General features: G+C 43.7%; 1 protein-coding gene across 1 annotated transcript; it reads left to right on the forward strand.

Moving 5' to 3' along the window:
- The first annotated feature begins 5,702 nt into the window (after positions 1-5,702).
- Positions 5,703-13,838, forward strand: LOC139422387 (rabphilin-3A-like). Its single transcript, XM_071173588.1, has 11 exons — positions 5,703-5,951; positions 6,049-6,172; positions 7,672-7,751; positions 8,071-8,145; positions 8,602-8,711; positions 9,407-9,533; positions 10,078-10,134; positions 12,993-13,033; positions 13,177-13,258; positions 13,402-13,498; positions 13,702-13,838. The coding sequence occupies exons 1-11, from the start codon at positions 5,703-5,705 to the stop codon at positions 13,836-13,838; spliced, it is 1,179 nt and encodes a 392-aa protein (XP_071029689.1).
- Positions 13,839-24,228: the final 10,390 nt, after the last annotated feature.

A 24,228-nucleotide genomic window follows, 5' to 3' on the forward strand; every position in this document is an offset into this window, starting at 1 on the left:
AGTGTGACACAGGCCAGGACATCATTAGTATAAGGCAGCCAGTCTCTCCCAAAGGAGACTAAAACAAATATGTTTCTCCCTTTGTCTTTTCACTCTTTGACTCCCCCTCCCTCCCTCCCCAGCCCAATGCCAGACAGAGATACAGTAGATAGTGTTCTGGGGAGAGGTAGAGAGTGTTTGTTTGAGGACAGACAGGATTCTCTATGTGTTGGCCATTATCCACGAGACCCAGCATCTAGCCAACATCGCACCACTCTACCATCAGACCCACCAAGCTCATGGGCTATGACATACCAGAGGTGCGCACACACACGGAGAGATAATACATTATTTGTAATATGTCATTCAATGCATATAAACACACACACACACACACACATGAGTGCACACAAGGTGCAGCTCTGGTCAACCTTTAGCATTCAACATGTATGGTCATGAATTTGGCATTTATCCTGTTATTAACCCTTCTCCCCTCTCTTTTTGCTCCCCGCCCCCCTGTCTCCTACTCCCTCTCTTCTTTCTGTGTTCCCCTTATCATTCTCTTTCTCTCCATCTCTCTGTCCTCCTTCACTCTCCCTTCTCTCTCGCTCTCTTTCTCTCCATCCCTCTGTCCTCGTTCACTCCCTTATCTCTCCTCTCTCGCTTTCTCTCTCTCTTTCTCTCTCCCTCTCCCTTCTCTCTTCTCTCCTCACTCTCTCTCCCTTATCTATCCCTCCATCCCTCTGTCCTCCTTCACTCTCCCTTATCTCTCCTCTCTCTTTCTCTCTCGCCCTCCTTTCTCTCTCTCTCTCTCTCTATATATCACCAACCTCACTATGCTCTTCGAGAGCAGCCAATGGGAGCATATCAATAACTTTAACCCTGCCCACTTCCTGAATGATGAGTTTGTGAAACCAGACGCCTTCCTGGCGTTCTCCGCAGGCACAACTAATAATAAATAGCTTCTGACACCAGTTCTATCAATCACACCCTTGCAGTTGAATAAAAGGAGGCGAGGGTAGACTATCGAGATGCAGCCTAAGGTTTGGTGTGCAACCTAACTAAGGTTCAAGAGGCTATGGCCACATTAGAATGTGAGTCAGGAATACTGTCATCTTTATTTCTAAAGAGAAACTGAGCTGCTCAGTTGGTCTACAGGTGTCTGAGGTTTGCTATGTAAATTGTTTGTCACTGGCGTTTGGTTATGACTTTATATAACTGTTGTTAGTAATGTATACATGACAAGTCAGGCATCAGCCACCTCTGGGCAAGAAGCTTGTTTTAATAAGCAAACAGTGAGAGACAAAGAGAACAGTAACAGTGAAATATGATGCAACTAGGCCAGTGAGGTTTCGTACTCTACTATACACTGTGTTCAGCAACCAAAATGTAACTCATAATCTGGTGTGTCTGTGTCAGGTTCTCGTGTGTGTACCGGGGAGCTGCTGGCACGCATGGATCTCTTCCTCATCCTGGTCACTCTGCTGCGGTGATTCCACTTCCTGTGGCCAGAGGATGCTGGGAAGCCAGACTGCCCAAACCCAACAGGGTATTAGTAAGACTGAGAGGAAACCAGAGAGCCTGATGGAGCCAGTGTTACCCTAAAATATGTCCCCACATGATTATGGGGTAAATCATTGTGAGAGTTTTTTATTTATTTGACAGCTATTCCATCATGAGAGAAAAGAGAAACACTGCTCTTGTTAGTCTAACTGTTCTTTATTAAGCTTTACGTATCGGCCTCAAAGCCTTTCATCATAAAATGTGTTAAATTTATGTGTAAGTCATGTTTTTTCAAACACATTGCATGTGATCCACCTCCATATATCATGTATCCTTATGTAAAGCTGCGTCCTTTCTCTGGTCTGTCCTGTTGTTCATTTCCATGTTGTCACAACTGTGGTTGTGTGTGTGTGTTGGCAGAAATGCGTGCACCTTTGATGTAGGCTTTTCAAGGGGGCACTGTAATTCACTTGCATTTAATTCCCATAGGAACAAAATGCCGAATCATTTAGGCAGCCAATGTACCTGTAGATGCCTTAGCACTGCAGGGATCAGTGTAGTGTTGGAACTACTCTGCCATGGTCAATAAAATCCACAAGAGGGCCACATACACACACACACACACACACACACACCAGCAGAGCCTGGTAGGAGGAGCTAAAGGAGGACAGACTCATTGTAACAGCTGGAATAAAAGGAACAGAGTCAAAAGTGGTTTCCACCTGTTTGATGTGTTTGATACCATTCCATTTATTCCATTCCACTGACACACACACACACACACACACACACACACACACACACACACACACACACACAAATCCTGTAGCAAGGACATTCTTTGTTCAGATAGAATCAGTGAATGAGCAGCCTCAGTAGCGGGTCAAGATGGTTATTTTGAGTAATGAAATAGAACATTCCAGAAGCAGAATATGGCTGTGATTTTGACTTGTGGATTATTGTATTCAGATTGTTTGGAGCAGAGGGATGCATGCAGCTGCATTGCACAGAGGGAAATAGAGAATAGGGCTGACTATACATAGAAGTCTAGTAAATAGAAAGCAGTGGTCCCATATGGTGTGATGGATAAAACACACAGTTAGATACACATGATTGGTTGAGGACCATGTGTCAAGGAATCATCATTAGGTTACAGCAAAGCAATGATGATGATGAGGATGATCACCATCTTCACCCTCCTCGTCATAGTTAATTGTGGTTGAACAATAAATAGCACAAGTTTAAGCAACATCAAAATAACAAAAAATAACACACACACACACACACACACACACACACACACACACACACACACACACACACACACACACACAGAGAGAACTGCAGTCCAAGTCTCTGTGTGTGTGTGTGTGTGTGTGTGAAGTCAGTCAGTCAATATAGCGCTCCTGTAACATTGTGTTCCTGTATTGGCACTGCATTGTATTGGCACTGCTGCAGTCTGCAATATAGTGCTCCTGTAACATTGTGTTCCTGTATTAGGACTGTTTCAGCCTGCAATATAGCGCTCCTGTAACATTGTGTTCCTGTATTGGCACTGCTGCAGTCTGCAATATAGTGCTCCTGTAACTTTGTGTACCTGTATTAGGACTGTTTCAGCCTGCAATATAGCGCTCCTGGAGAAGCAGTAAATGTGGCCCATTACTATGCAGTAAAACAACCAAGAGAAGGTTTGAAATAATTTCACAACAGGAAAATAAGACAGTGCTGCTGGACTTAATTGCAATCTGCTGTGGACATGTATCACCCTAGAAAGTAATTAGGATGGTGAGATCTAGAAGTGGGTGTCTGCTGTAATTGTGTATGAGAGCATGGCTTGGTTCTGTCTGTATACTCTCCATCTGCAGATGATGTTGAGCTTGAAGGATGTAGCACTCAGGCATGTTGTCATGCATAACATGCTATCAGTCGTTACTCCATTACTACTGCAGTGCAGTTATAGATTACTACTACTAAAGTACTGCTACTACTGCGACTACTACTACTACTACTACTTCTACTACAGTACTACTGCTACTACTACTACAATACTACTACTACTACTACTACTACAGTACTGCTACTACAGCTACTACTACTACTACTACACTACTGCTGCTAGTACTACTACTGCTACTACAGTACTACTACTACTACCACTACACTACTACTACTACTACTACTGCGACTACAGTACTACTACTACCACTACTACTACTACTACTACTATAGAACTACTACTACTGCTACTATTACTACATTTAAACTGTACGTGTTAGTCATTAAGCAGACACTCTTATCCAGAGCAACTTTCGGTTAGTGCATTCATCCTAAGATAAATAGGTGAGACAACCACATATCAAGTCATTCATCCTAAGATAAATAGGTGAGACAACCACATATCAAGTCATTCATCCTAAGATAAATAGGTGAGACAACCACATATCAAGTCATTCATCCTAAGATAAATAGGTGAGACAACCACATATCAAGTCATTCATCCTAAGATAAATAGGTGAGACAACCACATATCAAGTCATTCATCCTAAGATAAATAGGTGAGACAACCACATATCAAATCATATAAGTACATTCTTCCTAAATAGGAGAAGTCGGTGCTAATAGGACTTTTTTTCTGCTACTACTAATTATTATACTACTAATTATACTAGTACTACTACTACTAATTCTACTACTACTACTACTACTAATTCTACTACTACTACTACTACTACTACTATACTACTACTATTCTATTACTACTACTACTGCTACTACTACTACTCTATTACTACTACTACTACTACAACTACTACTATACTACTACTACTACTATTAATTATACTACTATTACTATACAACTACTGTACTACTACTACTACTACTACTACTACTAATCAAATGTTATTCTTCAAATGCTTCGTGAAAACAGGTGTGGACTAACAGTGAAATGCCTAAAAAAATATTATAATAATAAATGGCTACTTACGGGCCCTTCCTAACAACGCAGAGAGACAGAAAATAGAGAAGTAATAATAAATACACAGTGAGTAACGATAACTTAGTTATACACTACATGACCATAAGTATGTGGACACCTGCTTGTCTAACATCTCATTCCAAAATCATGGGCATTAATATGGAGTTGGTCCCCCTCTTTGCTGCTAAAACAGCCTCCACTCTTCTGGGAAGGCTCTCCACTAGATGTTGGTACATTGTTGCGGGGACTTGCTTCCATTCACCCACAAGAGCATTAGTGAGGGCAGGCACTGATGTTGGGCGATTAGGCCTGGCTCGTAGTCGGAGTTCCAATTAATCTCAGAAGTGTTCGATGGGGTTGAGGTCAGGGCTCTGTGCAGGCCAGTCAAGTTCTTCCACACTGATCTCAACAGACCATTTCCGTATGGACATTGTCATGCTGAAACGGGAAAAGGCCTTCCCCAAACTGTTGCCAGAAAGTCGGAAGCACAGAATCGTCTAGAAAGTTATTGTATTCTGTAGCGATAAGATTTCCCTTTTCTGGAACTAAGGGGCCTAGCCCAAACCATGAAAAACAGCCCCAGACCATTATTCCTCCTCCACCAAACTTTACAGTTGGCACTACGCATTCAGGCAGGTAGCGTTCTCCTGGCATCTGCCAATCCCAGATTTGTTTAGTGTCCTGCTCCTTGAAAGCTGCAGCCCTAGCCTTTAGCTCAGTGTGGACGTTACCTGTAATCTATGGCTTCTGGTTGGGATATGTACATACAGTGCCTTGCGAAAGTATTCGGGCCCCCTTGAACTTTGCGACCTTTTTGCCACATTTCAGGCTTCAAACATAAAGATATAAAACTGTATTTTTTTGTGAAGAATCAACAACAAGTGGGACACAATCATGAAGTGGAACGACATTTATTGGATATTTCAAACTTTTTTAACAAGTCAAAAACTGAAGAATTGGGCGTGCAAAATTATTCAGCCCCCTTAAGTTTGCTGCCACCTTTTGCTGCGATTACAGCTGTAAGTCGCTTGGGGTATGTCTCTATCAGTTTTGCACATCGAGAGACTGAAATTTTTTCCCATTCCTCCTTGCAAAACAGCTCGAGCTCAGTGGAAAAAGCCTATTTTAGGCTTAGAGGTTAGGTTAAGGGTTAAAATGATGGTTAGGGTTAAAATTAGGGTTAGGGGTTTGGGGTTAAGGTTTAGGGTTAGGTTTAGGGGTTAGAGGTTACAACACATCCGCCATGCTGACCCTCAACACGGTGGCCCGTAAGGGGTGCATGCATAGTCCCCTCCTGTACTCCCTGTTCACCCACGACTTTTACACCATCATTAAGTTTGCTGACGACACATTGGTGGTTGGCTTGATCACCGACGACGAGACAGCCTATAGGGAGGAGGTCAGTGACCTGGCAGTGTGGTGCCAGGACAACAACCTTTCCCTCAACGTCAGCAAGACAAGGGAGCTGATCGTGGACTACAGGAAACGGAGGGCCGGAGCACGCCCCCATTCACATTGCCTTGCCTGAAGTGGAGTGGGTCGAGAGCTTCACGTTCCTAGGTGTCCACATCACTAAGGTCCTATCATAGTCCCCACACAACAACACAGTTGTGAAGAGGGCACAAAAACGCCTCTTCCCCGTCAGGAGGCTGAAAAGATTCGGCATGGGCCTTCAGATCCTCAAAAAGTTCTACAGCTGCACCTTTGAGAGCTGCACCACCGTTTGATATGGCAACTGCAAGGCACACAACCGCAAGGTGCTACAGAGAGTGCTGAGTACAGCGCAGTACATCACTGGGGCTGAGCTCCCTGCCATCCAGGACCTCTATACCAGGCCGTGTCAGTGGAAGGACCTAAAAATTGTCAAAGACTCCAGCCACCCAAGTTATAGGCTGTTCTCTCTGCCCCCCCCCCCCCCCCCCCCCCCCTCTCCCATTCTTCTCTGCAGATCCTCTCACGGTCTGTCAGGTTGGATGGGGAGCATCGCTGCACAGCTATTTTCAGGTCTCTCCAGAGATGTTCGATCGGATTCAAGTCCAGGCTCTGGCTTGGCCACTCAAGGGCATTCAGAGACTTGTGCTTAAGGTCGTTTTCCTGTAGGAAGGTGAACTTTCGCCCCAGTCTGAGGTCATGAGTGCTCTGGAGAAGGTTTTCATCAAGGATCTCTCTGTACTGCTCTGTTCATCTTTCCTGATTAGGAAACAATCCTGATTAGTTTCCCAGTCACTGCTGCTGAAAAGCATCCCCACAGCATGATGCTGCCACCACCATGCTTCACCGTAGGGATGGTGCCAGCTTTCCCCCAGACGTGACGCTTGGCATTCAGGCCAAAGAGTTCAATCTTGGTTTCATCAGACCGGAGAATCTTGTTTCTCATGGTCTGAGAGTCCTTTAGGTGCCTTTTGGCAAACTTCAAGTGGGCTGTCATGTACCTTTTACTGGGGAGTGGCTTCCGTCTGGCCACTCTACTACTATAAAGGCTCGATTGGAGTGTTGCAGAGATGGTTGTCTTTCTGGAAGTTTCTCCCATCTCTACAGAGGAACTCTGGAGCTCTGTCAGAGTGACTATCGGGTTCTTGGTCACCTCCCTGACAAAGGCCCTTCTCCCCTGATTGCTCAGTTCGTCCAGGCAGCCAGCTCTAGGAAGAGTCTTGGTGGTTCCAAACTTCTTCCATTTAAGAATGATGGAGGCCACTGTGTTCTTTGAGACCGTCAATGCTGCAGACATTTTTTGGTACCGTTCCCCAGATCTGTGCCACGACACAATCCTGTCTCAGAGCTCTACAGATAATTCCTTTGCGTAGAACAACCATAAAACACACGTGTTCTAATGTACACACTCTCCCTCTCTCTGTGGTTCTGTTATTCCCTCTCCCTCTCTCTGTGGTTCTGTTATTCCCTCTCCCTCTCTCTGTGGTTCTGTTATTCCCTCTCCCTCTCCCTATGGTTCTGTTATTCCCTCTCCCTCTCTCTGTGGTTCTGTTATTCCCTCTCCCTCTCTCTGTGGTTCTGTTATTCCCTCTCCCTCTCTCTGTGGTTCTGTTATTCCCTCTCCCTCTCCCTGTGGTTCTGTTATTCCCTCTCCCTCTCCCTGTGGTTCTGTTATTCCCTCTCCCTCTCTCTGTGGTTCTGTTATTCCCTCTCCCTATCTCTTTGTTGGTAGCAGAAACCAATCTGACTTTCTTTTGTCATTATTTTGTTCTGTCCATCAGCCACGCTGGGGTTGCTGGAGTTCATTCTGCATTATGAACAGGGGAACAACACGCTGCACTGCAACATAGTCAAAGCCAAGGTAAAAACACACACACACGACACAGTGGATACGCATACACAGTACCAGTCAAAATTCTGGACACACCTACTCATTCCAGGGTTTTAAAATTATTTTTACTATTTTCTACATTGTAGAATAATAGTGAAGACATCAAAACTATGAAATAACACATATGGAATCATGTAGTAACCAAAAAAGTGTTAAACAAATATACATATATTTTATATTTGAGATTCTTCAAAGTAGCCACCCTTTGCCTTGATGACATCTTGCTCTTGCTTTCACTCACTCTCCCTCTCTCTCTCTCTCTCTCTCTCTCTCTCTCTCTTTCTCACAGGGTTTAAAGCCGATGGACTCTAACGGACTAGCAGACCCCTACGTCAAGCTGCACCTCTTACCTGGAGCCAGTAAGGTAACTTCAACACTTCTGGTTTCCTATAATCTTGTCTTTGTGTTGTAGCCCTGGTTTGATTTATTTTTTTTAATGAGATAGGACAGTGAAGAGGAGACAGAAAAACTAGGAGAGTTTGTATGTTAGAAGGGCATGGGTCGAATTCGAACCCAATACCGACTCTGGTAGCTTAGGCTGTATATCTGTGCTGGGATCTTTAATCACTGGACCACACAGTAGGCCTGTACTCCTGCTTCCTGTTGACACAGACGTTCCCCGGTGAAGTAATCATGTACTGTATATCTATTAATCTTCTCTCCACAGTCTGTTAGACAGTCTAAAAGTCGAACAAACTTTGCACTAAGTGAAAATAAGAAAAATCTTTCTCTCTCTCTGTCTCTCTCCATCTATCTCCCTTTGTCTCCTGCTCTATTTCTTCCCCTGTCTCTCCCCTCCCCCTCTCCCCGTTTCCTCCAGTCTAACAAGCTGCGTACTAAGACCCTGAAGGGCACTCTGAACCCAGTGTGGAATGAGACTCTGGTGTACCACGGTATCACTGATGACGACATGCAGCACAAAACACTGCGGTAATAACAGCCTCAACCATACCACTACTGGATATACTGTATGAGTGACCCACTGGGCCATCTGAAATGATTCGGAAATGATTCCATTTCAAATTAAATGAAAATGTTTACATTGATATTGGTCCAGTTTTGTTCAGTGGCTCTCCATTTAAATCAGTACGATTTCCCAGAGCTAAAGGGGAAAAAGGAAAATAAAAACTGTTCTGTGATGCAAGAAGAGAGTAAGAGAATAAAACTCCTCTTCCTGGGCCTCCCGAGTGGCGCAGCGGTCGTCACTACAGCCTGCGACATCACTACAGCCTGGGGTTCGATCCCACCGTGACAACCGGTCGTGACCAGGAGTCCCATAGGGTGGCGCACAATTGGCCCAGCGTCGTCTGGGTTAGGAGAGGGTTTGGCCGGGGGGGGGGGGGGGGTTTACTTGGCTCATCGCACTCTAGCTACTCCTTGTGGAGGACCGGGTGCCTGCAAGCTGTCGTCAGTTGAACAGTGTTTCCTCCGACACATTGGTGCAGCTGGTTTCTGGGTTAAGTGAGCAGGTGTTAAGAAGCATGACTCGACTTTCGCGTCTCCCAAGCCCTTTGGGGAGTTGCAGCGATGAGACAAGATCGCAATTGGATATCACAAAATTGGGGAGAAAAAGGGGGTAAAATTACAAAATAATAAGACATTAAAACTCCTCTTCCTGCTTCCAGGCTGTCGGTGAGTGATATGGACAAGTTTGGACACAATGAGTTCATAGGAGAGACGCGTGTTGCTCTGGAGAAACTCAAAGCCAACCAGATGAAGAACTACAGCGTCTGTCTTGAGAGGGTGGTCCAGGTAGGAACTACAACAGTGTGTGTCTAGAGAGGGTGGTCCAGGTAGGAACTACAACAGCGTATGTCTAGAGAGGGTGGTCCAGGTGGGAACTACAACAGCATGTGTCTAGAGAGGGTGGTCCAGGTAGGAACTACAACAGCGTATGTCTAGAGAGGGTGGTCCAGGTAGGAACTACAACAGTGTGTGTCTAGAGAGGGTGGTCCAGGTAGAACTACAACAGCATGTGTCTAGAGAGGGTGGTCCAGGTAGGAACTACAACAGTGTGTGTCTAGAGAGGGTGGTCCAGGTAGGAACTACAACAGTGTGTGTCTAGAGAGGGTGGTCCAGGTAGGAACTACAACAGTGTGTGTCTAGAGAGGGTGGTCCAGGTAGGAACTACAACAGCATGTGTCTAGAGAGGGTGGTCCAGGTAGGAACTACAACAGTGGGTGTCCATGATGTCTGGAGATGGTTGTCTAACCACTGAACCACTTGTACATTGGGGATCCAACTGTTAATAATACTGATAGAAGTGATCTCACCCCCAAACTCCCTCCTGTCCCAGGTGAAGAAGGCAGGCACAGGAGGTTCAGCCCGGGGCATGGCTCTCTACGAGGAGGAGGTAAGACTCACCTGAGACGGGATTCACACCTGACACAGTACTCAGGGTTTACACTTGACTTTCATACCTAAGATTTACACCTGAATGCATAGTCACTTACCCCTACCTACATGTACAGACATGGCCAAAGGTTTTGAGAATTACATAAATATACATTTTCCCAAATTCTGCTGCCTCAGTTTGTATGATGGCAATTTGCATATACTCCAGAATGTTATGAAGAGTGATCAGATGAATTGCAAATAATTGCAAAGTCCCTCTTTGCCTTGTAAATGAACTGAATCCCCAAAAACATTTCCACTGAATTTCAGCCCTGCCACAAAAGGACCAGCTGACATCATGTCAGTGATTCTCTCGTTAACACAGGTGTGAGTGTTGACGAGGACAAGGCTGGAGATCACTCTGTCATGCTGATTGAGTTTGAATAACAGACTGGAAGCTTCAAAAGGAGGGTGGTGCTTGGAATCATTGTTCTTCCTCTGTCAATCGTGGTTACCTGCAAGGAAACACGTGCCGTCATCATTGCTTTGCATAAAAAAGGGCTTCACAGGAAAGGATATTGCTTCTAGTAAGATTTCACCTAAATCATCCATTCATCGGATCATCAAGAACTTCAAGGAGAGCGGTTCATTTGTTGTGAAGAAGGCTTCAAGACACCCAAGAAAGTCCAGCAAGCGCCAGGACCGTCTCCTAAAGTTGATTCAGCTGCGGGATTGGGGCACCACCAGTACAGAGCTTGCTCAGGTATGGCAGCAGGCAGGTGTGAATGCATCTGCACGCACAGTGAGGCGAAGACTTTTGGAAGATGGTCTGGTGTCAAGAAGGGCAGCAAAGAAGCCACTTCTCTCCAGGATAGACATCAGGAACAGACTGATATTCTGCAAAAGGTACAGGGATTGGACTTCTGAGGACTGGGGTAAAGTCATTTTCTCTAATGAATCCCCTTTCCGAATTGTTTGGGGCATCTGGAAAGAAGCTTGTCCGGAGAAGACAAGGTGAGCGCTACCATCAGTCCTGTGTCATGCCAACAGTAAAGCATCCTGAGACCATTTATGTGTGGGGTTGCTTCTCAGCCAAGGGAGTGGGCTCACTCACAATTTTTCCTACGAACACAGCCATGAATAAAGAATGGTACCAACACATCCTCCGAGAGCAACTTCTCCCAACCATCCAGGAACAGTTTGGTGACGAACAATGCCTTTTCCAGCATAATGGAGCACCTTGCCATCAGGCAAAAGTGATAACTAAGTGGCTCGGGGAACAAAACATCGATATTTTGGGTCCATGGCCAGGAAACTTCCCAGACCTTAATCCCATTGAGAATTTGTGGTCAATCCTCAAGAGGCGGGTGGACAAACAAAAACCCACAAATTCTGACAAACTCCAAGCATTGATAATGCAAGAATGGGCTGCCATCAGTCAGGATGTGGCCCAGAAGTTAATTGACAGCATGCCAGGGCGGATTGCAGAAATCTTGAAAAAGAACGGTCAACACTGCAAATATTGACTCTGCATCAACTTCATGTAATTGTCAATAAAAGCCTTTGACACTTATGAAATTGTCACGGCCGTCAAAAGAAGAGGACCAAGGTGCAGACTCCTCCATCTTCTTGCCACTCTTCCATAAAGGCCAGATTTGTGCAATATACGACTGATTGTTGTCCTATGGACAGAGTCTCCCACCTCAGCTGTAGATCTCTGCAGTTCATCCAGAGTGATCATGGGCCTCTTGGCTGCATCTCTGATCAGTCTTCTCCTTGTATGAGCTGAAAGTTTAGAGGGACGGCCAGGTCTTGGTAGATTTGCAGTGGTCTGATACTCCTTCCATTTCAATATTATCGCTTGCACAGTGCTCCTTGGGATGTTTAAAGCTTGGGAAATCTTTTTGTATCCAAATCCGGCTTTAAACTTCTTCACAACAGTATCTCGGACCTGCCTGGTGTGTTCCTTGTTCTTCATGATGCTCTCTGCGCTTTTAACGGACCTCTGAGACTATCACAGTGCAGGTGCATTTATACGGAGACTTGATTACACACAGGTGGATTGTATTTATCATCATTAGTCATTTAGGTCAACATTGGATCATTCAGAGATCCTCACTGAACTTCTGGAGAGAGTTTGCTGCACTGAAAGTAAAGGGGCTGAATAATTTTGCACGCCCAATTTTTCAGTTTTTGATTTGTTAAAAAAGTTTGAAATATCCAATAAATGTCGTTCCACTTCATGATTGTGTCCCACTTGTTGTTGATTCTTCACAAAAAAATACAGTTTTATATCTTTATGTTTGAAGCCTGAAATGTGGCAAAAGGTCGCAAAGTTCAAGGGGGCCGAATACTTTCGCAAGGCACTGTAGATTTGCAGTGGTCTGATACTCCTTCCATTTCAATATTACCGCTTGCACAGTGCTCCTTGGGATGTTTAAAGCTTGGGAAATCTTTTTGTATCTAAATCCGGCTTTAAACTTCTTCACAACAGTATCTCGGACCTGCCTGGTGTGTTCCTTGTTCTTCATGATGCTCTCTGCGCTTTTAACGGACCTCTGAGACTATCACAGTGCAGGTGCATTTATACGGAGACTTGATTACACACAGGTGGATTGTATTTATCATCATTAGTCATTTAGGTCAACATTGGATCATTCAGAGATCCTCACTGAACTTCTGGAGAGAGTTTGCTGCACTGAAAGTAAAGGGGCTGAATAATTTTGCACGCCCAATTTTTCAGTTTTTGATTTGTTAAAAAAGTTTGAAATATCCAATAAATGTCGTTCCACTTCATGATTGTGTCCCACTTGTTGATTCTTCACAAAAAAATACAGTTTTATATCTTTGTGTTTGAGGCCTGGAATGTGTCAAAAGGTCGCAAAGTTCAAGGGGGCCGAATACTTTCGCAAGGCACTGTACATGTTCTAACATACCTCTCAACATGACGGATTATGTTTCCTCTCTCTAATATCTATTTTTCCTACAGCAGTAAAATATTGATGGATGAATTGATTGATTGGTTTATTGATTGATTCTTTCCTGTGATTGTGACCTGCAGCTGCCTGAAACCAGACATGGGGAAGAAAGCCAAGAACAAGACCCAGATCAAGAAGAAGACCCTCAACCCAGAGTTCAATGAGGTTAGTGTCCCCTCCATATCTGTCTCTAACAGCACAATATCAGGTTCAAGGCCATTGTTTTATTATTTTATTTATTAGAGTCTAATGGCAGTCTGTGTCTATGCACTGAGAAATGGAGTCTGATGGCTGAAGTTGTGTTGCAGGAGTTCAGCTATGAGATCAAACATGGTGAGCTGGCCAAGAAGATCCTGGACATCTCCGTTTGGGACTATGACATGGGAACATCCAACGATTTCATTGGTGAGTTGGGACTATAACATGGGCACACCCAGCGTTTTTCATTGGTGAGTTGAGAAATCCAACAATTTAATTGGTGAGTTCAGTTGAGATGGCATAATGAATGTACTTGTAGTTACTGATTTTTATATTTAACAAACAATATTGTGCAGATTTTAAGCCGACTTCAAAATAATATATTTAAAAACCTTCTTATCTCCCTCCAGGTGGATGCCAGCTGGGCATCACAGCCAAGGGGGAGTGTCTGAAGCACTGGTACGAATGTCTCAAGAACAAAGACAAGAAGATCGAGCGCTGGCACGTCCTCCTAAATGACAACACCGTCAAAGACACGGACGACTGAGAGACGACCTCGTCCTCCTCCTCCCTTGTCTTCTTCTTCCTCCCATTTCCTCCTCCTCCTCCCTCCTAAATAGCGTTTTCTAATTTCCTCTTAAATATAATATTTTGTCTTCCAATCATCCAATTGTTTTTAAATGAATTTAAATTGTAAAGTATTTTTGTCTAATGTTTTTTCATTATGTGTCGGAACCCAGGAAGACAAGCTGTCTCCATTGGCGTCGGCAAATGGGATCCTAATAAAATCACAAATCATAATCTAGGTCTTCCTACTTTCAGTAATGTGAACCTGAATTAGCAGCAAATTAAGGCTCTCACACTTTTTACAACTTCATTCTTCTTGTGCAGACAGAATTCTTATTGGATTCATGTACTTATCAACACAGTGTTTCCAGTGAAACAAAAAGAAACTGCAACAGAATATCTCCCGTATTTCAGGCATGCTTTACTGCTTCTGGGGGAAAGTGATCTCTTTCACTTATCTCTAAAACCTGGAAACCGGATTTCAATGAACAGGGTGCTAAAGTATGTTGTTAAACAATGCGTTGTTACACCATCCTTACCTATCTCAGTCTCAACGCAAGGAATTCCCCTCCTCTCTTACCATAGACATCATATAGATTACATCATATAGATTGCATCATTGTCTCTGACCCCCCACCCTGGATTTTGCTGTACAATGTTATGATGTGGTCATAATCTGTGTTCTATACTTCAATACTGTGATGTTATGACAGTCATACAGATGTAGGATCTTAATTGTATCACTCTTTTGTTGCTGAGAATTATCCTGCTATGCAGTAGTGTATTTGAGTTTTAAAAAGGCTTCTAAAGTTTGTAATTTCTAGACTAGTGTTTGTGCTGCCAAAGCATATGATCTTCACTTGTGCTACTGTATGTACGAACAGTTTGTTAAAAGGAGCTTGTGTTGGATGTTATGAAACATATGTTGATGTTATTTATGAATGAAGATATTTACATGTTATTGAAGCATTAGATCCTCTAAGAACTATGGGATATCATAGAAACACTGATCTCTCTCTCTCTCTCTCTCTCTCTCTCTCTCTCTCTCTCTCTCTCTCTCTCTCTCTCTGCCTCTCTGCCTCTCTCTCTCTCTCTCTCTCTCTCTCTCTCTCTCCTCTATACTCTCCTCTCTCTCTCTCTCTCTCCTCTATACTCTCCTCTCTCTCTCTCTCTGCCTCTCTCTCTCTCTCTCTCTCTCTTTCTCTCTCTCCTCTATACTCTCCTCTCTCTCTCTCTCTCTCTCTGCCTCTCTCTCTCTCCTCTCTCTCCTCTATACTCTCTCTCTCTCTCTCTCTCTCTCCTCTATACTCTCCTCTCTCTCTCTCTCTCTCTCTCTCTCTCTCTCTCTCTCTGTCTCTCTCTCTCTCCTCTCTCTCCTCTATACTCTCTCTCTCTCGCTCCTCTATACTGTCCTCTCTCTCTCTCTCTCTCTCTCTCTGCCTCTCTCTCTCTCTCTCTCGCTCTCTCTCTCTCCTCTATACTCTCCTCTCTCTCTCTCTCTCTCTCTCTCTCTCTCTCTCTCTCTCTCCTCTATACTCTCCTCTCTCTCTCTCTCCTCTATACTCTCCTCTCTCTCTCTGTCTCTCTCTCTCTCTCTCTGTCTCTCTCTCTCTCTCTCTCTCACTCTCTCTCTCTCTCTCTCTCTCTCACACACACACACGCTCACACTCTCACACTCTCACACTTGCTCTCACTCATAGAACAAAGCGTTATTCCAAGCCTGATGAAGTAATGATCAGACAATGCTGTAGACATGGGCATATTGCACTGCACTGCATCTTCCTGTGACAGATAACAAATGCCCACAAAATACATGCTGAGCATGAGCCCTGTCTAGATCATATGACGTGCATTGACCTGTAGTAGGTTTGATTGCTAGAAATTCTCAAATGTGAAATTATCTGTGATAGCTTATGTTAAACAATAATGCAATGGAAAGTAAAATTAAATATGAAACTTTAAGATGTGTTGATATTTACTTTGAATAAGAATGATATTTTCAAGTGTAGTATAAAGTTGTGGATGTTTTGTAGATGCAGTACATATGTACACATGATGTATTTGCCTTCTGCCACTGTTATCATAGTCTTGGGAGAAGCATGCAAATGGTTAATGCACAGTGGTGTAAAGTACTTCAGTAAAAATATTTTAAAGTACAACGTAAGTCGTTTTTTGGGGTGTCTGTACCTTACTTTACTATGTATATTTTCGACAACTTGTACTTTTACTTCACTACATTCCTAAAGGAAATAGTGTACTTTTTACGCCATCCATTTTCCCAGACACCCAAAAGTACTCGCTCTCTGGTTTGCTTAATATAAGGAATTTGAAATTATTTGTACTTGTACTTTTACTTTTGATACTTAAGTATATTTTAGCAATTACATTAACTTTTGATACTTGAGTATATTTAAAACCAAATACTTTTAGACTTTTACTCAAGTAGTGTTTTACTGAGTGACTTTCACTTTTACTTGAGTCATTTTCTATTTCTATTGGCTACTTTTTCCACCACTGTTAATGCATAGACATTCTTTGAAGTTCGCTCATTGTATAAGCAGCGTCTGTGACATGGCAGGACCTTTGTGAGAATCAGGTGAGGTTTGAGAACCGGTGGCCTGAGTAGACACGCAGTGGGATGCAGGTGGACTTTGGCTCTCTTGATAAACACAGTAGTGAATCTCTTCTCTTTTTCTTTTCCAACTGGTTGAAAGTTCACAGTCCTGTTGGCCTCTGAAGGATTAGTCTGTCTGACTGTATAGACTTGAACTCCACTGTGCAGTATAACACACCTTGACATTCATGGAGACATTGATGGTTTAATAATATTCAATGATATAATGCTGACATTGTATAATTTAGTTTAAAAATATAGGCCTAGAGTGAAAAAAATAGTTAATAGATAGAAATATAAATGGAAATAGTTCTTTCTGGTCAATATTGGAGGATACAATTATAAAACTAGATAGATTTTATGTTTACTTCCTGGCGGAATTTGACTCTGTCATGTTCAGAAACACCTCATATTCTGGATGCTGGCCAATAGATAAAAGATAAGCATTTTTATGTTTCATAATTTATGATATCTGATAAGGATAGCAAGTGTAATAATTTTCATTGATCATCCATCCAGTAGAAACAATTGTGTTCATTAAACTCAGCAAAAAAAGAAACATCCCTTTTTCAGGACCCTGTCTTTTAAAGATAATTTGTAAAAATCAAAATAACTTTACTGATCTTCATTGTAAAGGGTTTAAACACTGTTTCCAATGCTTGTTCAATGAACCATTAACAATTAATGAACATGCACCTGTGGAACGGTTGTTAAGACACTAACAGCTTACAGACGGTAGGCAATTAAGGTCACAGTTATGAAAACTTAGGACACTAAAGAGGCCTATCTACTGACTCTGAAAAACACCAAAAGAAAGATTCCCGGGGTCCCTGCTCATCTGCGGGATGGGGCATGCTGCAAGTAGGCATGAGGACTGCAGATGTGGCCAGGGTAATAAATTGTAAAGTCTGTACTGTGCCTAAGACAGCGCTACAGGGAGACAGGACAGACAGCTGATCATCCTCGCAGTGGCAGACCACGTGTAACAACACTTGCACAGGATCGGGACAGGTACAGGATGGCAAAAACAACTGCCCGAGTTATACCAGGAACGCACAATCCCTCCATCAGTGCTCAGACTCTCTGCAATAGGCTGAGAGAGGCTGGACTGAGGGCTTGTAGGCCTGTTGTAAGGCAGGTTCTCACCAGACATCACCGGCAAAAACGTCACCTATGGGCACAAACCCACCGTCGCTGGACCAGACAGGACTGGCAAAAAGTGCTCTACACTGACGAGTCGTGGTTTTGTCTCACCAGGGGTGATGGTCGGATTTCCGTTTATCGTTGAAGGAATGAGTGTTACACCGAGGCCTGTACTCTGGAGCGGGATCGATTTGGAGGTGGAGGGTCTGTCATGGTCTGGGGCGGTGTGTCACAGCATCATCAGACTGAGCTTGTTGTCATTGCAGGCAATCTCAATGCTGTGCGTTACAGGGAAGACATCCTCCTCCCTCATGTGGTACCCTTCCTGCAGGCTCATCCTGATGTGACCCTCCAGCATGACAATGCCACCAGCCATACTGCTCGTTCTGTGCATGATTTCCTGCAAGACAGGAATGTCAGTGTTCTGCCATGGCCAGCGATGAGCCCGGATCTCAATCCCATTGAGCACGTCTGGGACCTGTTCGATCGGAGGGTGAGGGCTAGGACCATTCCCCCCAGAAATGTCTGGGAACTTGCAGGTGCCTTGGTGGAAGAGTGGGGTAACATCTCACAGCAAGAACTGGCAAATCTGGTGCAGTCCATGAGGAGGAGATGCACTATAGTACTTAATGCAGCTGGTGGCCAAACCAGATACTGACCAAACCAGATACCCCCCTTTGTTCAGGGACACAATATTCAATATCTGTTAAATATTTTTTGTTAAATGTGTTTAACAAGTTAAATGTGTTTCCATCGCATTTTCAACTGTACTGATGGGGGTGCTGAGGAATTATTAACAGGGAAGTTTACTTCGATATGATGGTTATTATATCAATATTTGCACATGAAAGTGTTTCCACCGACATTTCTCACATAATTCATTTTACAGACACTAAAAGATCCCACTTTGTCTCGCATGTTTTGTTTTGTCGACATATGGAAAGTTTACGGACAAATTGTCTGTTTCCATCAGGCATGTCATTTTTTATCCAACATGTACTTTACTGTATAGAAAGGTTGGCTGGAAACCTGGTTTGTAACCATGCTCAGTTTTTATGAGAATAAATTATTTTTAAAAATCACCACAGCTGTGATGGAAATTGGAAGTTTCGGTATAATTGTATAAATGCCCACAGTGTCACACCCTGACCATAGAGAGCCCTTGGTTCTCTATGGTGTTGTAGGTCAGGGCGTGACTAGGGAGTGTTCTAGTCAATTTATTTATATGTTTGGGATTGAGTATAGTTCCCAATTAGAGGCAGTTGATTATTGTTGTCTCTAATTGGGGAGCATACTTAAGGTGTCCCTGTTCCCACCTGCTTTTGTGGAAAATTGTTTTGTGTATGTGCTTGGTGCACTAAGTTACTTCACGTTTGTTCATTGTTTTGTTTTTTACATTTTCACTTTTAATAAAGATGTGGAACTCAAATCACGCTGCGCCTTGGTCCATCCATTATAACAACCGTGACACACAGATCATTTGTTTGTTCGACATGGTGGTGTATTTAGCAAAAAATGGCAGTGGAAACGCATTTATGTGCAAATATTGATATAATAACCATCATATCTAAGTAAACTTGGAGTCACTCAATGATATGTGGCTACTAGATGTGTATTTTCCAATTCGAGATTTTCCAATCCGGTTTACGTAGAAGCTCTTATCCTGAGTGATTTACAGGAACACTTAGGGTTAAGTGCCTTGCCCAACGACACATTGACAGATTTACTGTACCACCAACTGAATTTTACTTTGCCTGGAGTAGCCCTGAAGTACCTCCGTATGTGCATTTTACCAGTAGGCATGCGTCTTCTCATATGTACCCCCTGTGTATATGTCCAATTACCCCCAGGGGTTCTAGTATCCCAGATTGGGAACCACACGATGAGATTATTTTGGACAAAAGAGCAAGATAAAACATTTTTTGTCAAAAAGCAGCCAAGCATCGATGATCATGTCACCGGAATAAAACCCTCAATATTTATTGGAATGTATCATCAAGCTCACCTTGCACTTTTACCACCCTGTGAAGTTCCTCATAATTTATTTCATATGTAGCCTAATAAACTGTATGCTTTCCCAACGAGTTTTAGTGGGAGGACCATACAACGCGTCATAGCTGCAACCTGTGCAACCTGGTCTCAGAGTACTTCGTATTATTCTGTATGTAAATCTGAGAAAGTACTTTAGTATGATATGTTACGTTTCGGATGGTATGTGTTAAATTGTGGATGTCCATCATCCATTTCGTATGATATGTTCTAAATGACCATTTGTGTTATATGTTACGAATTTGCAAAACATACACTATGTTTCGAATTCTATCTAGGTGGCTAGCTGGCTAATGTTTGCTATTTTAGGGGTTAGGGTTAAGGTTAGGGTTAAGTTTAGGAGTTAGGTTAAAGGGTTAAAATTAGGGTTAGGATTAGCTAAAAGGGTTAGGATTAAGGGAAGGGTTAGCTAAAAGGGTTAGGATTAAGGGAAGGGTTAGCTAAAAGGGTTAAGGTTAGGGTTTGGGTTAGCTAAAAGGGTTAAGGTTAGGGGAATGGTTAGCTAAAAGGGTTAAGGTTGGGGTTAGGGTTAGCAAAAAGGGTTAGGGTTAAGGGAAGGGTTAGCTAAAAGGGTTAAGGTTAAGGTTAGGGGAAGGGTTAGCTAAAAGGGTTAAGGTTAGGGTTAGCTAAAAGGGTTAGGGGAAGGGTTAGCTAACATGCTAAGTAGTTGCAAACTAGCTGAAAAGTAGTAAGTAGTTGAAAAGCTGTTAATTAGCTAAAATGCTCAAATTGGCTGTGATGAGATTATGCGACCACCCATCCACCCCGACCAACCACCCTACTTTAATTTTTGCCTAGCATGCTGACCACACCGCCCTCATTGCGTGAGCGAGCGTTGTAAAATAAATGTACACATAAATGTTATTCAATCATTTCATCCAAACTACTCTCGTGCATCAACGAGCGTCTGCGTAGCCAGGCACCAAAATAGAACTTGATTCTATTTCTAAATAGGTTTCCCCTTTTATCTGTGGATTAATTCGGTGCAGCCAGCTGGTTTCTCCACGCATCACGCTGACAGAAACAAACATATTTCTGGTAAGAAGAGGGGCGGGGGCGTATGCCTTATGGTTAACGAGACGTGGTGTGGTCACAACAACATACAATAACTCAAGTCCTTCTGTTCACCTGATTTAGAATTCCTCACCATCAAATGTCGACCGCATTATCTACCAAGGGAATTCTCTTTGATTATAATCACAGCCGTATATATTCCCCCCAAAGCAGACACATCGATGGCTCTGAACTAACTTTATTTGACTCTTTGCAAACTGGAAACCACATATCCTGAGGCTGCATTCATTGTAGCTGGGGATTTTAACAAGGCTAATCTGAAAACAAGACTCCCTAAATTGTATCAGCATATCGATTGCGCAACCAGGCCTGGTAAAACCTTGGATCATTGCTATTCTAACTTCCGCGACACATATAAGGCCCTCCCCCGCCCTCCTTTTGGAAAAGCTGACCAAGACTCCATTTTGTTGCTCCCTGCCTACAGACAGAAGCTAAAACAAGAAGCTCACGCGCTGAGGTCTGTTCAACGCTGGTCCGACCAATCTGATTCCACGCTCCAAGACTGCTTCCATCACGTGGACTGGGATATGTTTCGCATTGCGGCGAACAACAACATTGACGAATACGCTGATTCGGTGTGCGAGTTCATTAGAACGTGCTTTGAAGATGTCGTTCCCATAGCAACGATTAAAACATTCCCAAACCAGAAACCGTGGATTGATGGCAGCATTCGTGTGAAACTGAAAGCGTGAACCACTGCTTTTAATCAGGGCAAGGTGACCGGAAACATGACCAAATACAAACAGTGTAACTATTCCCTCCGCAAGGCAATCAAACAAGCTAAGCGTCAGTATAGAGACAAAGTAGAGTCGCAATTCAACGGCTCAGACACAAGAGGTATGTGGCAGGGTCTACAGTCAATCACGGATTACAAAAAGAAAACCACCCCCGTCACGGACCAGGATGTCTTGCTCCCAGGCAGACTAAATAACTTTTTTGCCTGCATTGAAGACAATACAGTGCCACTGACACGGCCCGCAACCAAAACATGCGGACTCTCCTTCACTGCAGCCGACGTGAGTAAAACATTTAAACGTGTTAACCCTCGCAAGGCTGCAGGCCCAGACGGCATCCCCAGCCGCGCCCTCAGAGCATGCGCAGACCAGCTTTCTGGTGTGTTTACGAACATATTCAATCAATCCTTATCCCAGTCTGCTGTTCCCACATGCTTCAAGAGGGCCACCATTGTTCCTGTTCCCAAGAAAGCCAAGGTAACTGAGCTAAACGACTACCGCCCCGTAGCACTCACTTCCGTCATCATGAAGTGCTTTGAGAGACTAGTCAAGGACCATATCACCTCCACCCTACCTGACACCCTAGACCCACTCCAAGTTGCTTACCGCCCAAATATGTCCACAGACGATGCAATCTCAACCACACTGCACACTGCCCTAACCCATCTGGACAAGAGGAATACCTATGTGAGAATGCTGTTCATCGACTACAGCTCAGCATTTAACACCACAGTACCCTCCAAACTCGTCATCAATCTCACGACCCTGGGTCTCGACCCCGCCCTGTGCAACTGGGTCCTGGACTTCCTGACGGGCTGCCCCCAGGTGGTGAGGGTAGGTAACAACATCTCCACCCCGCTGATCCTCAACACTGGGGCCCCACAAGGGTGCGTTCTGAGCCCTCTCCTGTACTCCCTGTTCACCCACGACTGCGTGGCCACGCACGCCTTCAACTCAATCATCAAGTTTGTGGAAGACACTACAGTGGTAGGCTTGATTACCAACAACAACGAGACGACCTACAGGGAGGAGGTGAGGGCCCTCGGAGTGTGGTGTCAGGAAAATAACCTCACACTCAACAAAACTAAGGAGATTATTGTGGACTTCAGGAAACAGCAGAGGGAACACCCCCCTATCCACATCGATGGAACAGTAGTGGAGAGGGTAGTAAGTTTTAAATTCCTCGGCGTACACATCACAGACAAACTGAATTGGTCCACCCACACAGACAGCATCGTGAAGAAGGCACAGCAGCGCCTCTTCAACCTCAGGAGGCTGAAGAAATTTGGCTTGTCACCAAAAACACTCACAAACTTCTACAGATGCACAATCGAGAGCATTCTGTCGGGCTGTATCACGCCTAGTACGGCAACTGCTCCGCCCAAAACCGTAAGGCTCTCCAGAGGGTAGGGATGTCTGCACAACGCATCACCGGGGGCAAACTACCTGCCCCCCAGGACACCTACACCACCCGATGTCACAGGAAGACCATAAAGATCATCAAGGACAACAATCACCCAAGCCACTGCCTGTTCACCCCGCTATCATCCAGAAGGCGAGGTCAGTACAGGTGCATCAAAGCTGGGACCGAGAGACTGAAAAACAGCTTCTATCTCAAGGCCATCAGACTGTTAAACAGCCACCACTAACATTGAGTGGCTGCTGCAAACACACTGACTCAACTCCAGCCACTTTAATAATGGGAATTTATGGAAATTGATGTAAAATATATCACTAGCCACTTTAAACAATGCTACTTAATATAATGTTTACATACCCTGCATTATTCATCTCATATGTATATGTATATACTGTACTCTATCATCTACTGCATCTTTATGTAATACATGTGTCACTAGCCACTTTAAACTATGCCACTTTGTTTACATACACTACATTACTCATCTCATATGTATATACTGTACTCGATACCATCTACTGCATCTTGCCTATGCCGTTCTGTACCATCACTCATTCATATATCTTTATGTACATATTCTTTAACCCTTTACACTTGTGTTTATAAGGTAGTAGTTTTGGAATTGTTAGGTTAGATTACTCGTTGGTTATTACTGCATTGTCGGAACTAGAAGGACAAGCATTTCGCTACACTCGCATTAACATCTGCTAACCATGTGTATGTGACAAATATATTTGATTTGATTTAATTGTTGGAGAAGAGAACACACGATTCTGTGTGACTCAAAACGGGTCAAAAATCTACAAAGATCCAGAGAAAAAGGAATCTGCATTTCGGATAAAATAACAACCCAATGTTTACATCACAGGACAAATTAGCAAGCAACAGCAAGCTAGAAAAATGTCCACGAGTGTTTCATATTATAATGAAACAGCAGGGAGCAGGTCTCGAACCCTCGACCTTCGAGCCAGAGGTCCGGCGCGCTATCGACTGTGCTGCAAAAGCATGCTCTTACGGCAGGGTCAATTTCCGCGCTTAAAAACCTAGGGTCGTTACAATGTGTTTCGACCTGTACCCAAGTTAATATAGTTGGTTCAGAGTTCGTTTTTATATTTCAACATGCGTCTGATTGCGTCTGGTGTGGGTGGACAAAATTAACATGCGCGATGGCATGTGTTCGGTCTAGTGAGCTTATGGTAAGTAACCATCTGTAAGTAACCAAATGTAACATATACTAATTTCGAGTCCCGGATTGACGTTTACTATGTTACGTCTAGTTTATGAGACCAGGCTGCATCGCGTGGCTATTAGGTCATGATGGCTATTATTTGCGCAT

This window comes from Oncorhynchus clarkii, chromosome 12 (genome assembly GCF_045791955.1).
Source record: "Oncorhynchus clarkii lewisi isolate Uvic-CL-2024 chromosome 12, UVic_Ocla_1.0, whole genome shotgun sequence".
Taxonomy (NCBI): domain Eukaryota; kingdom Metazoa; phylum Chordata; class Actinopteri; order Salmoniformes; family Salmonidae; genus Oncorhynchus; species Oncorhynchus clarkii.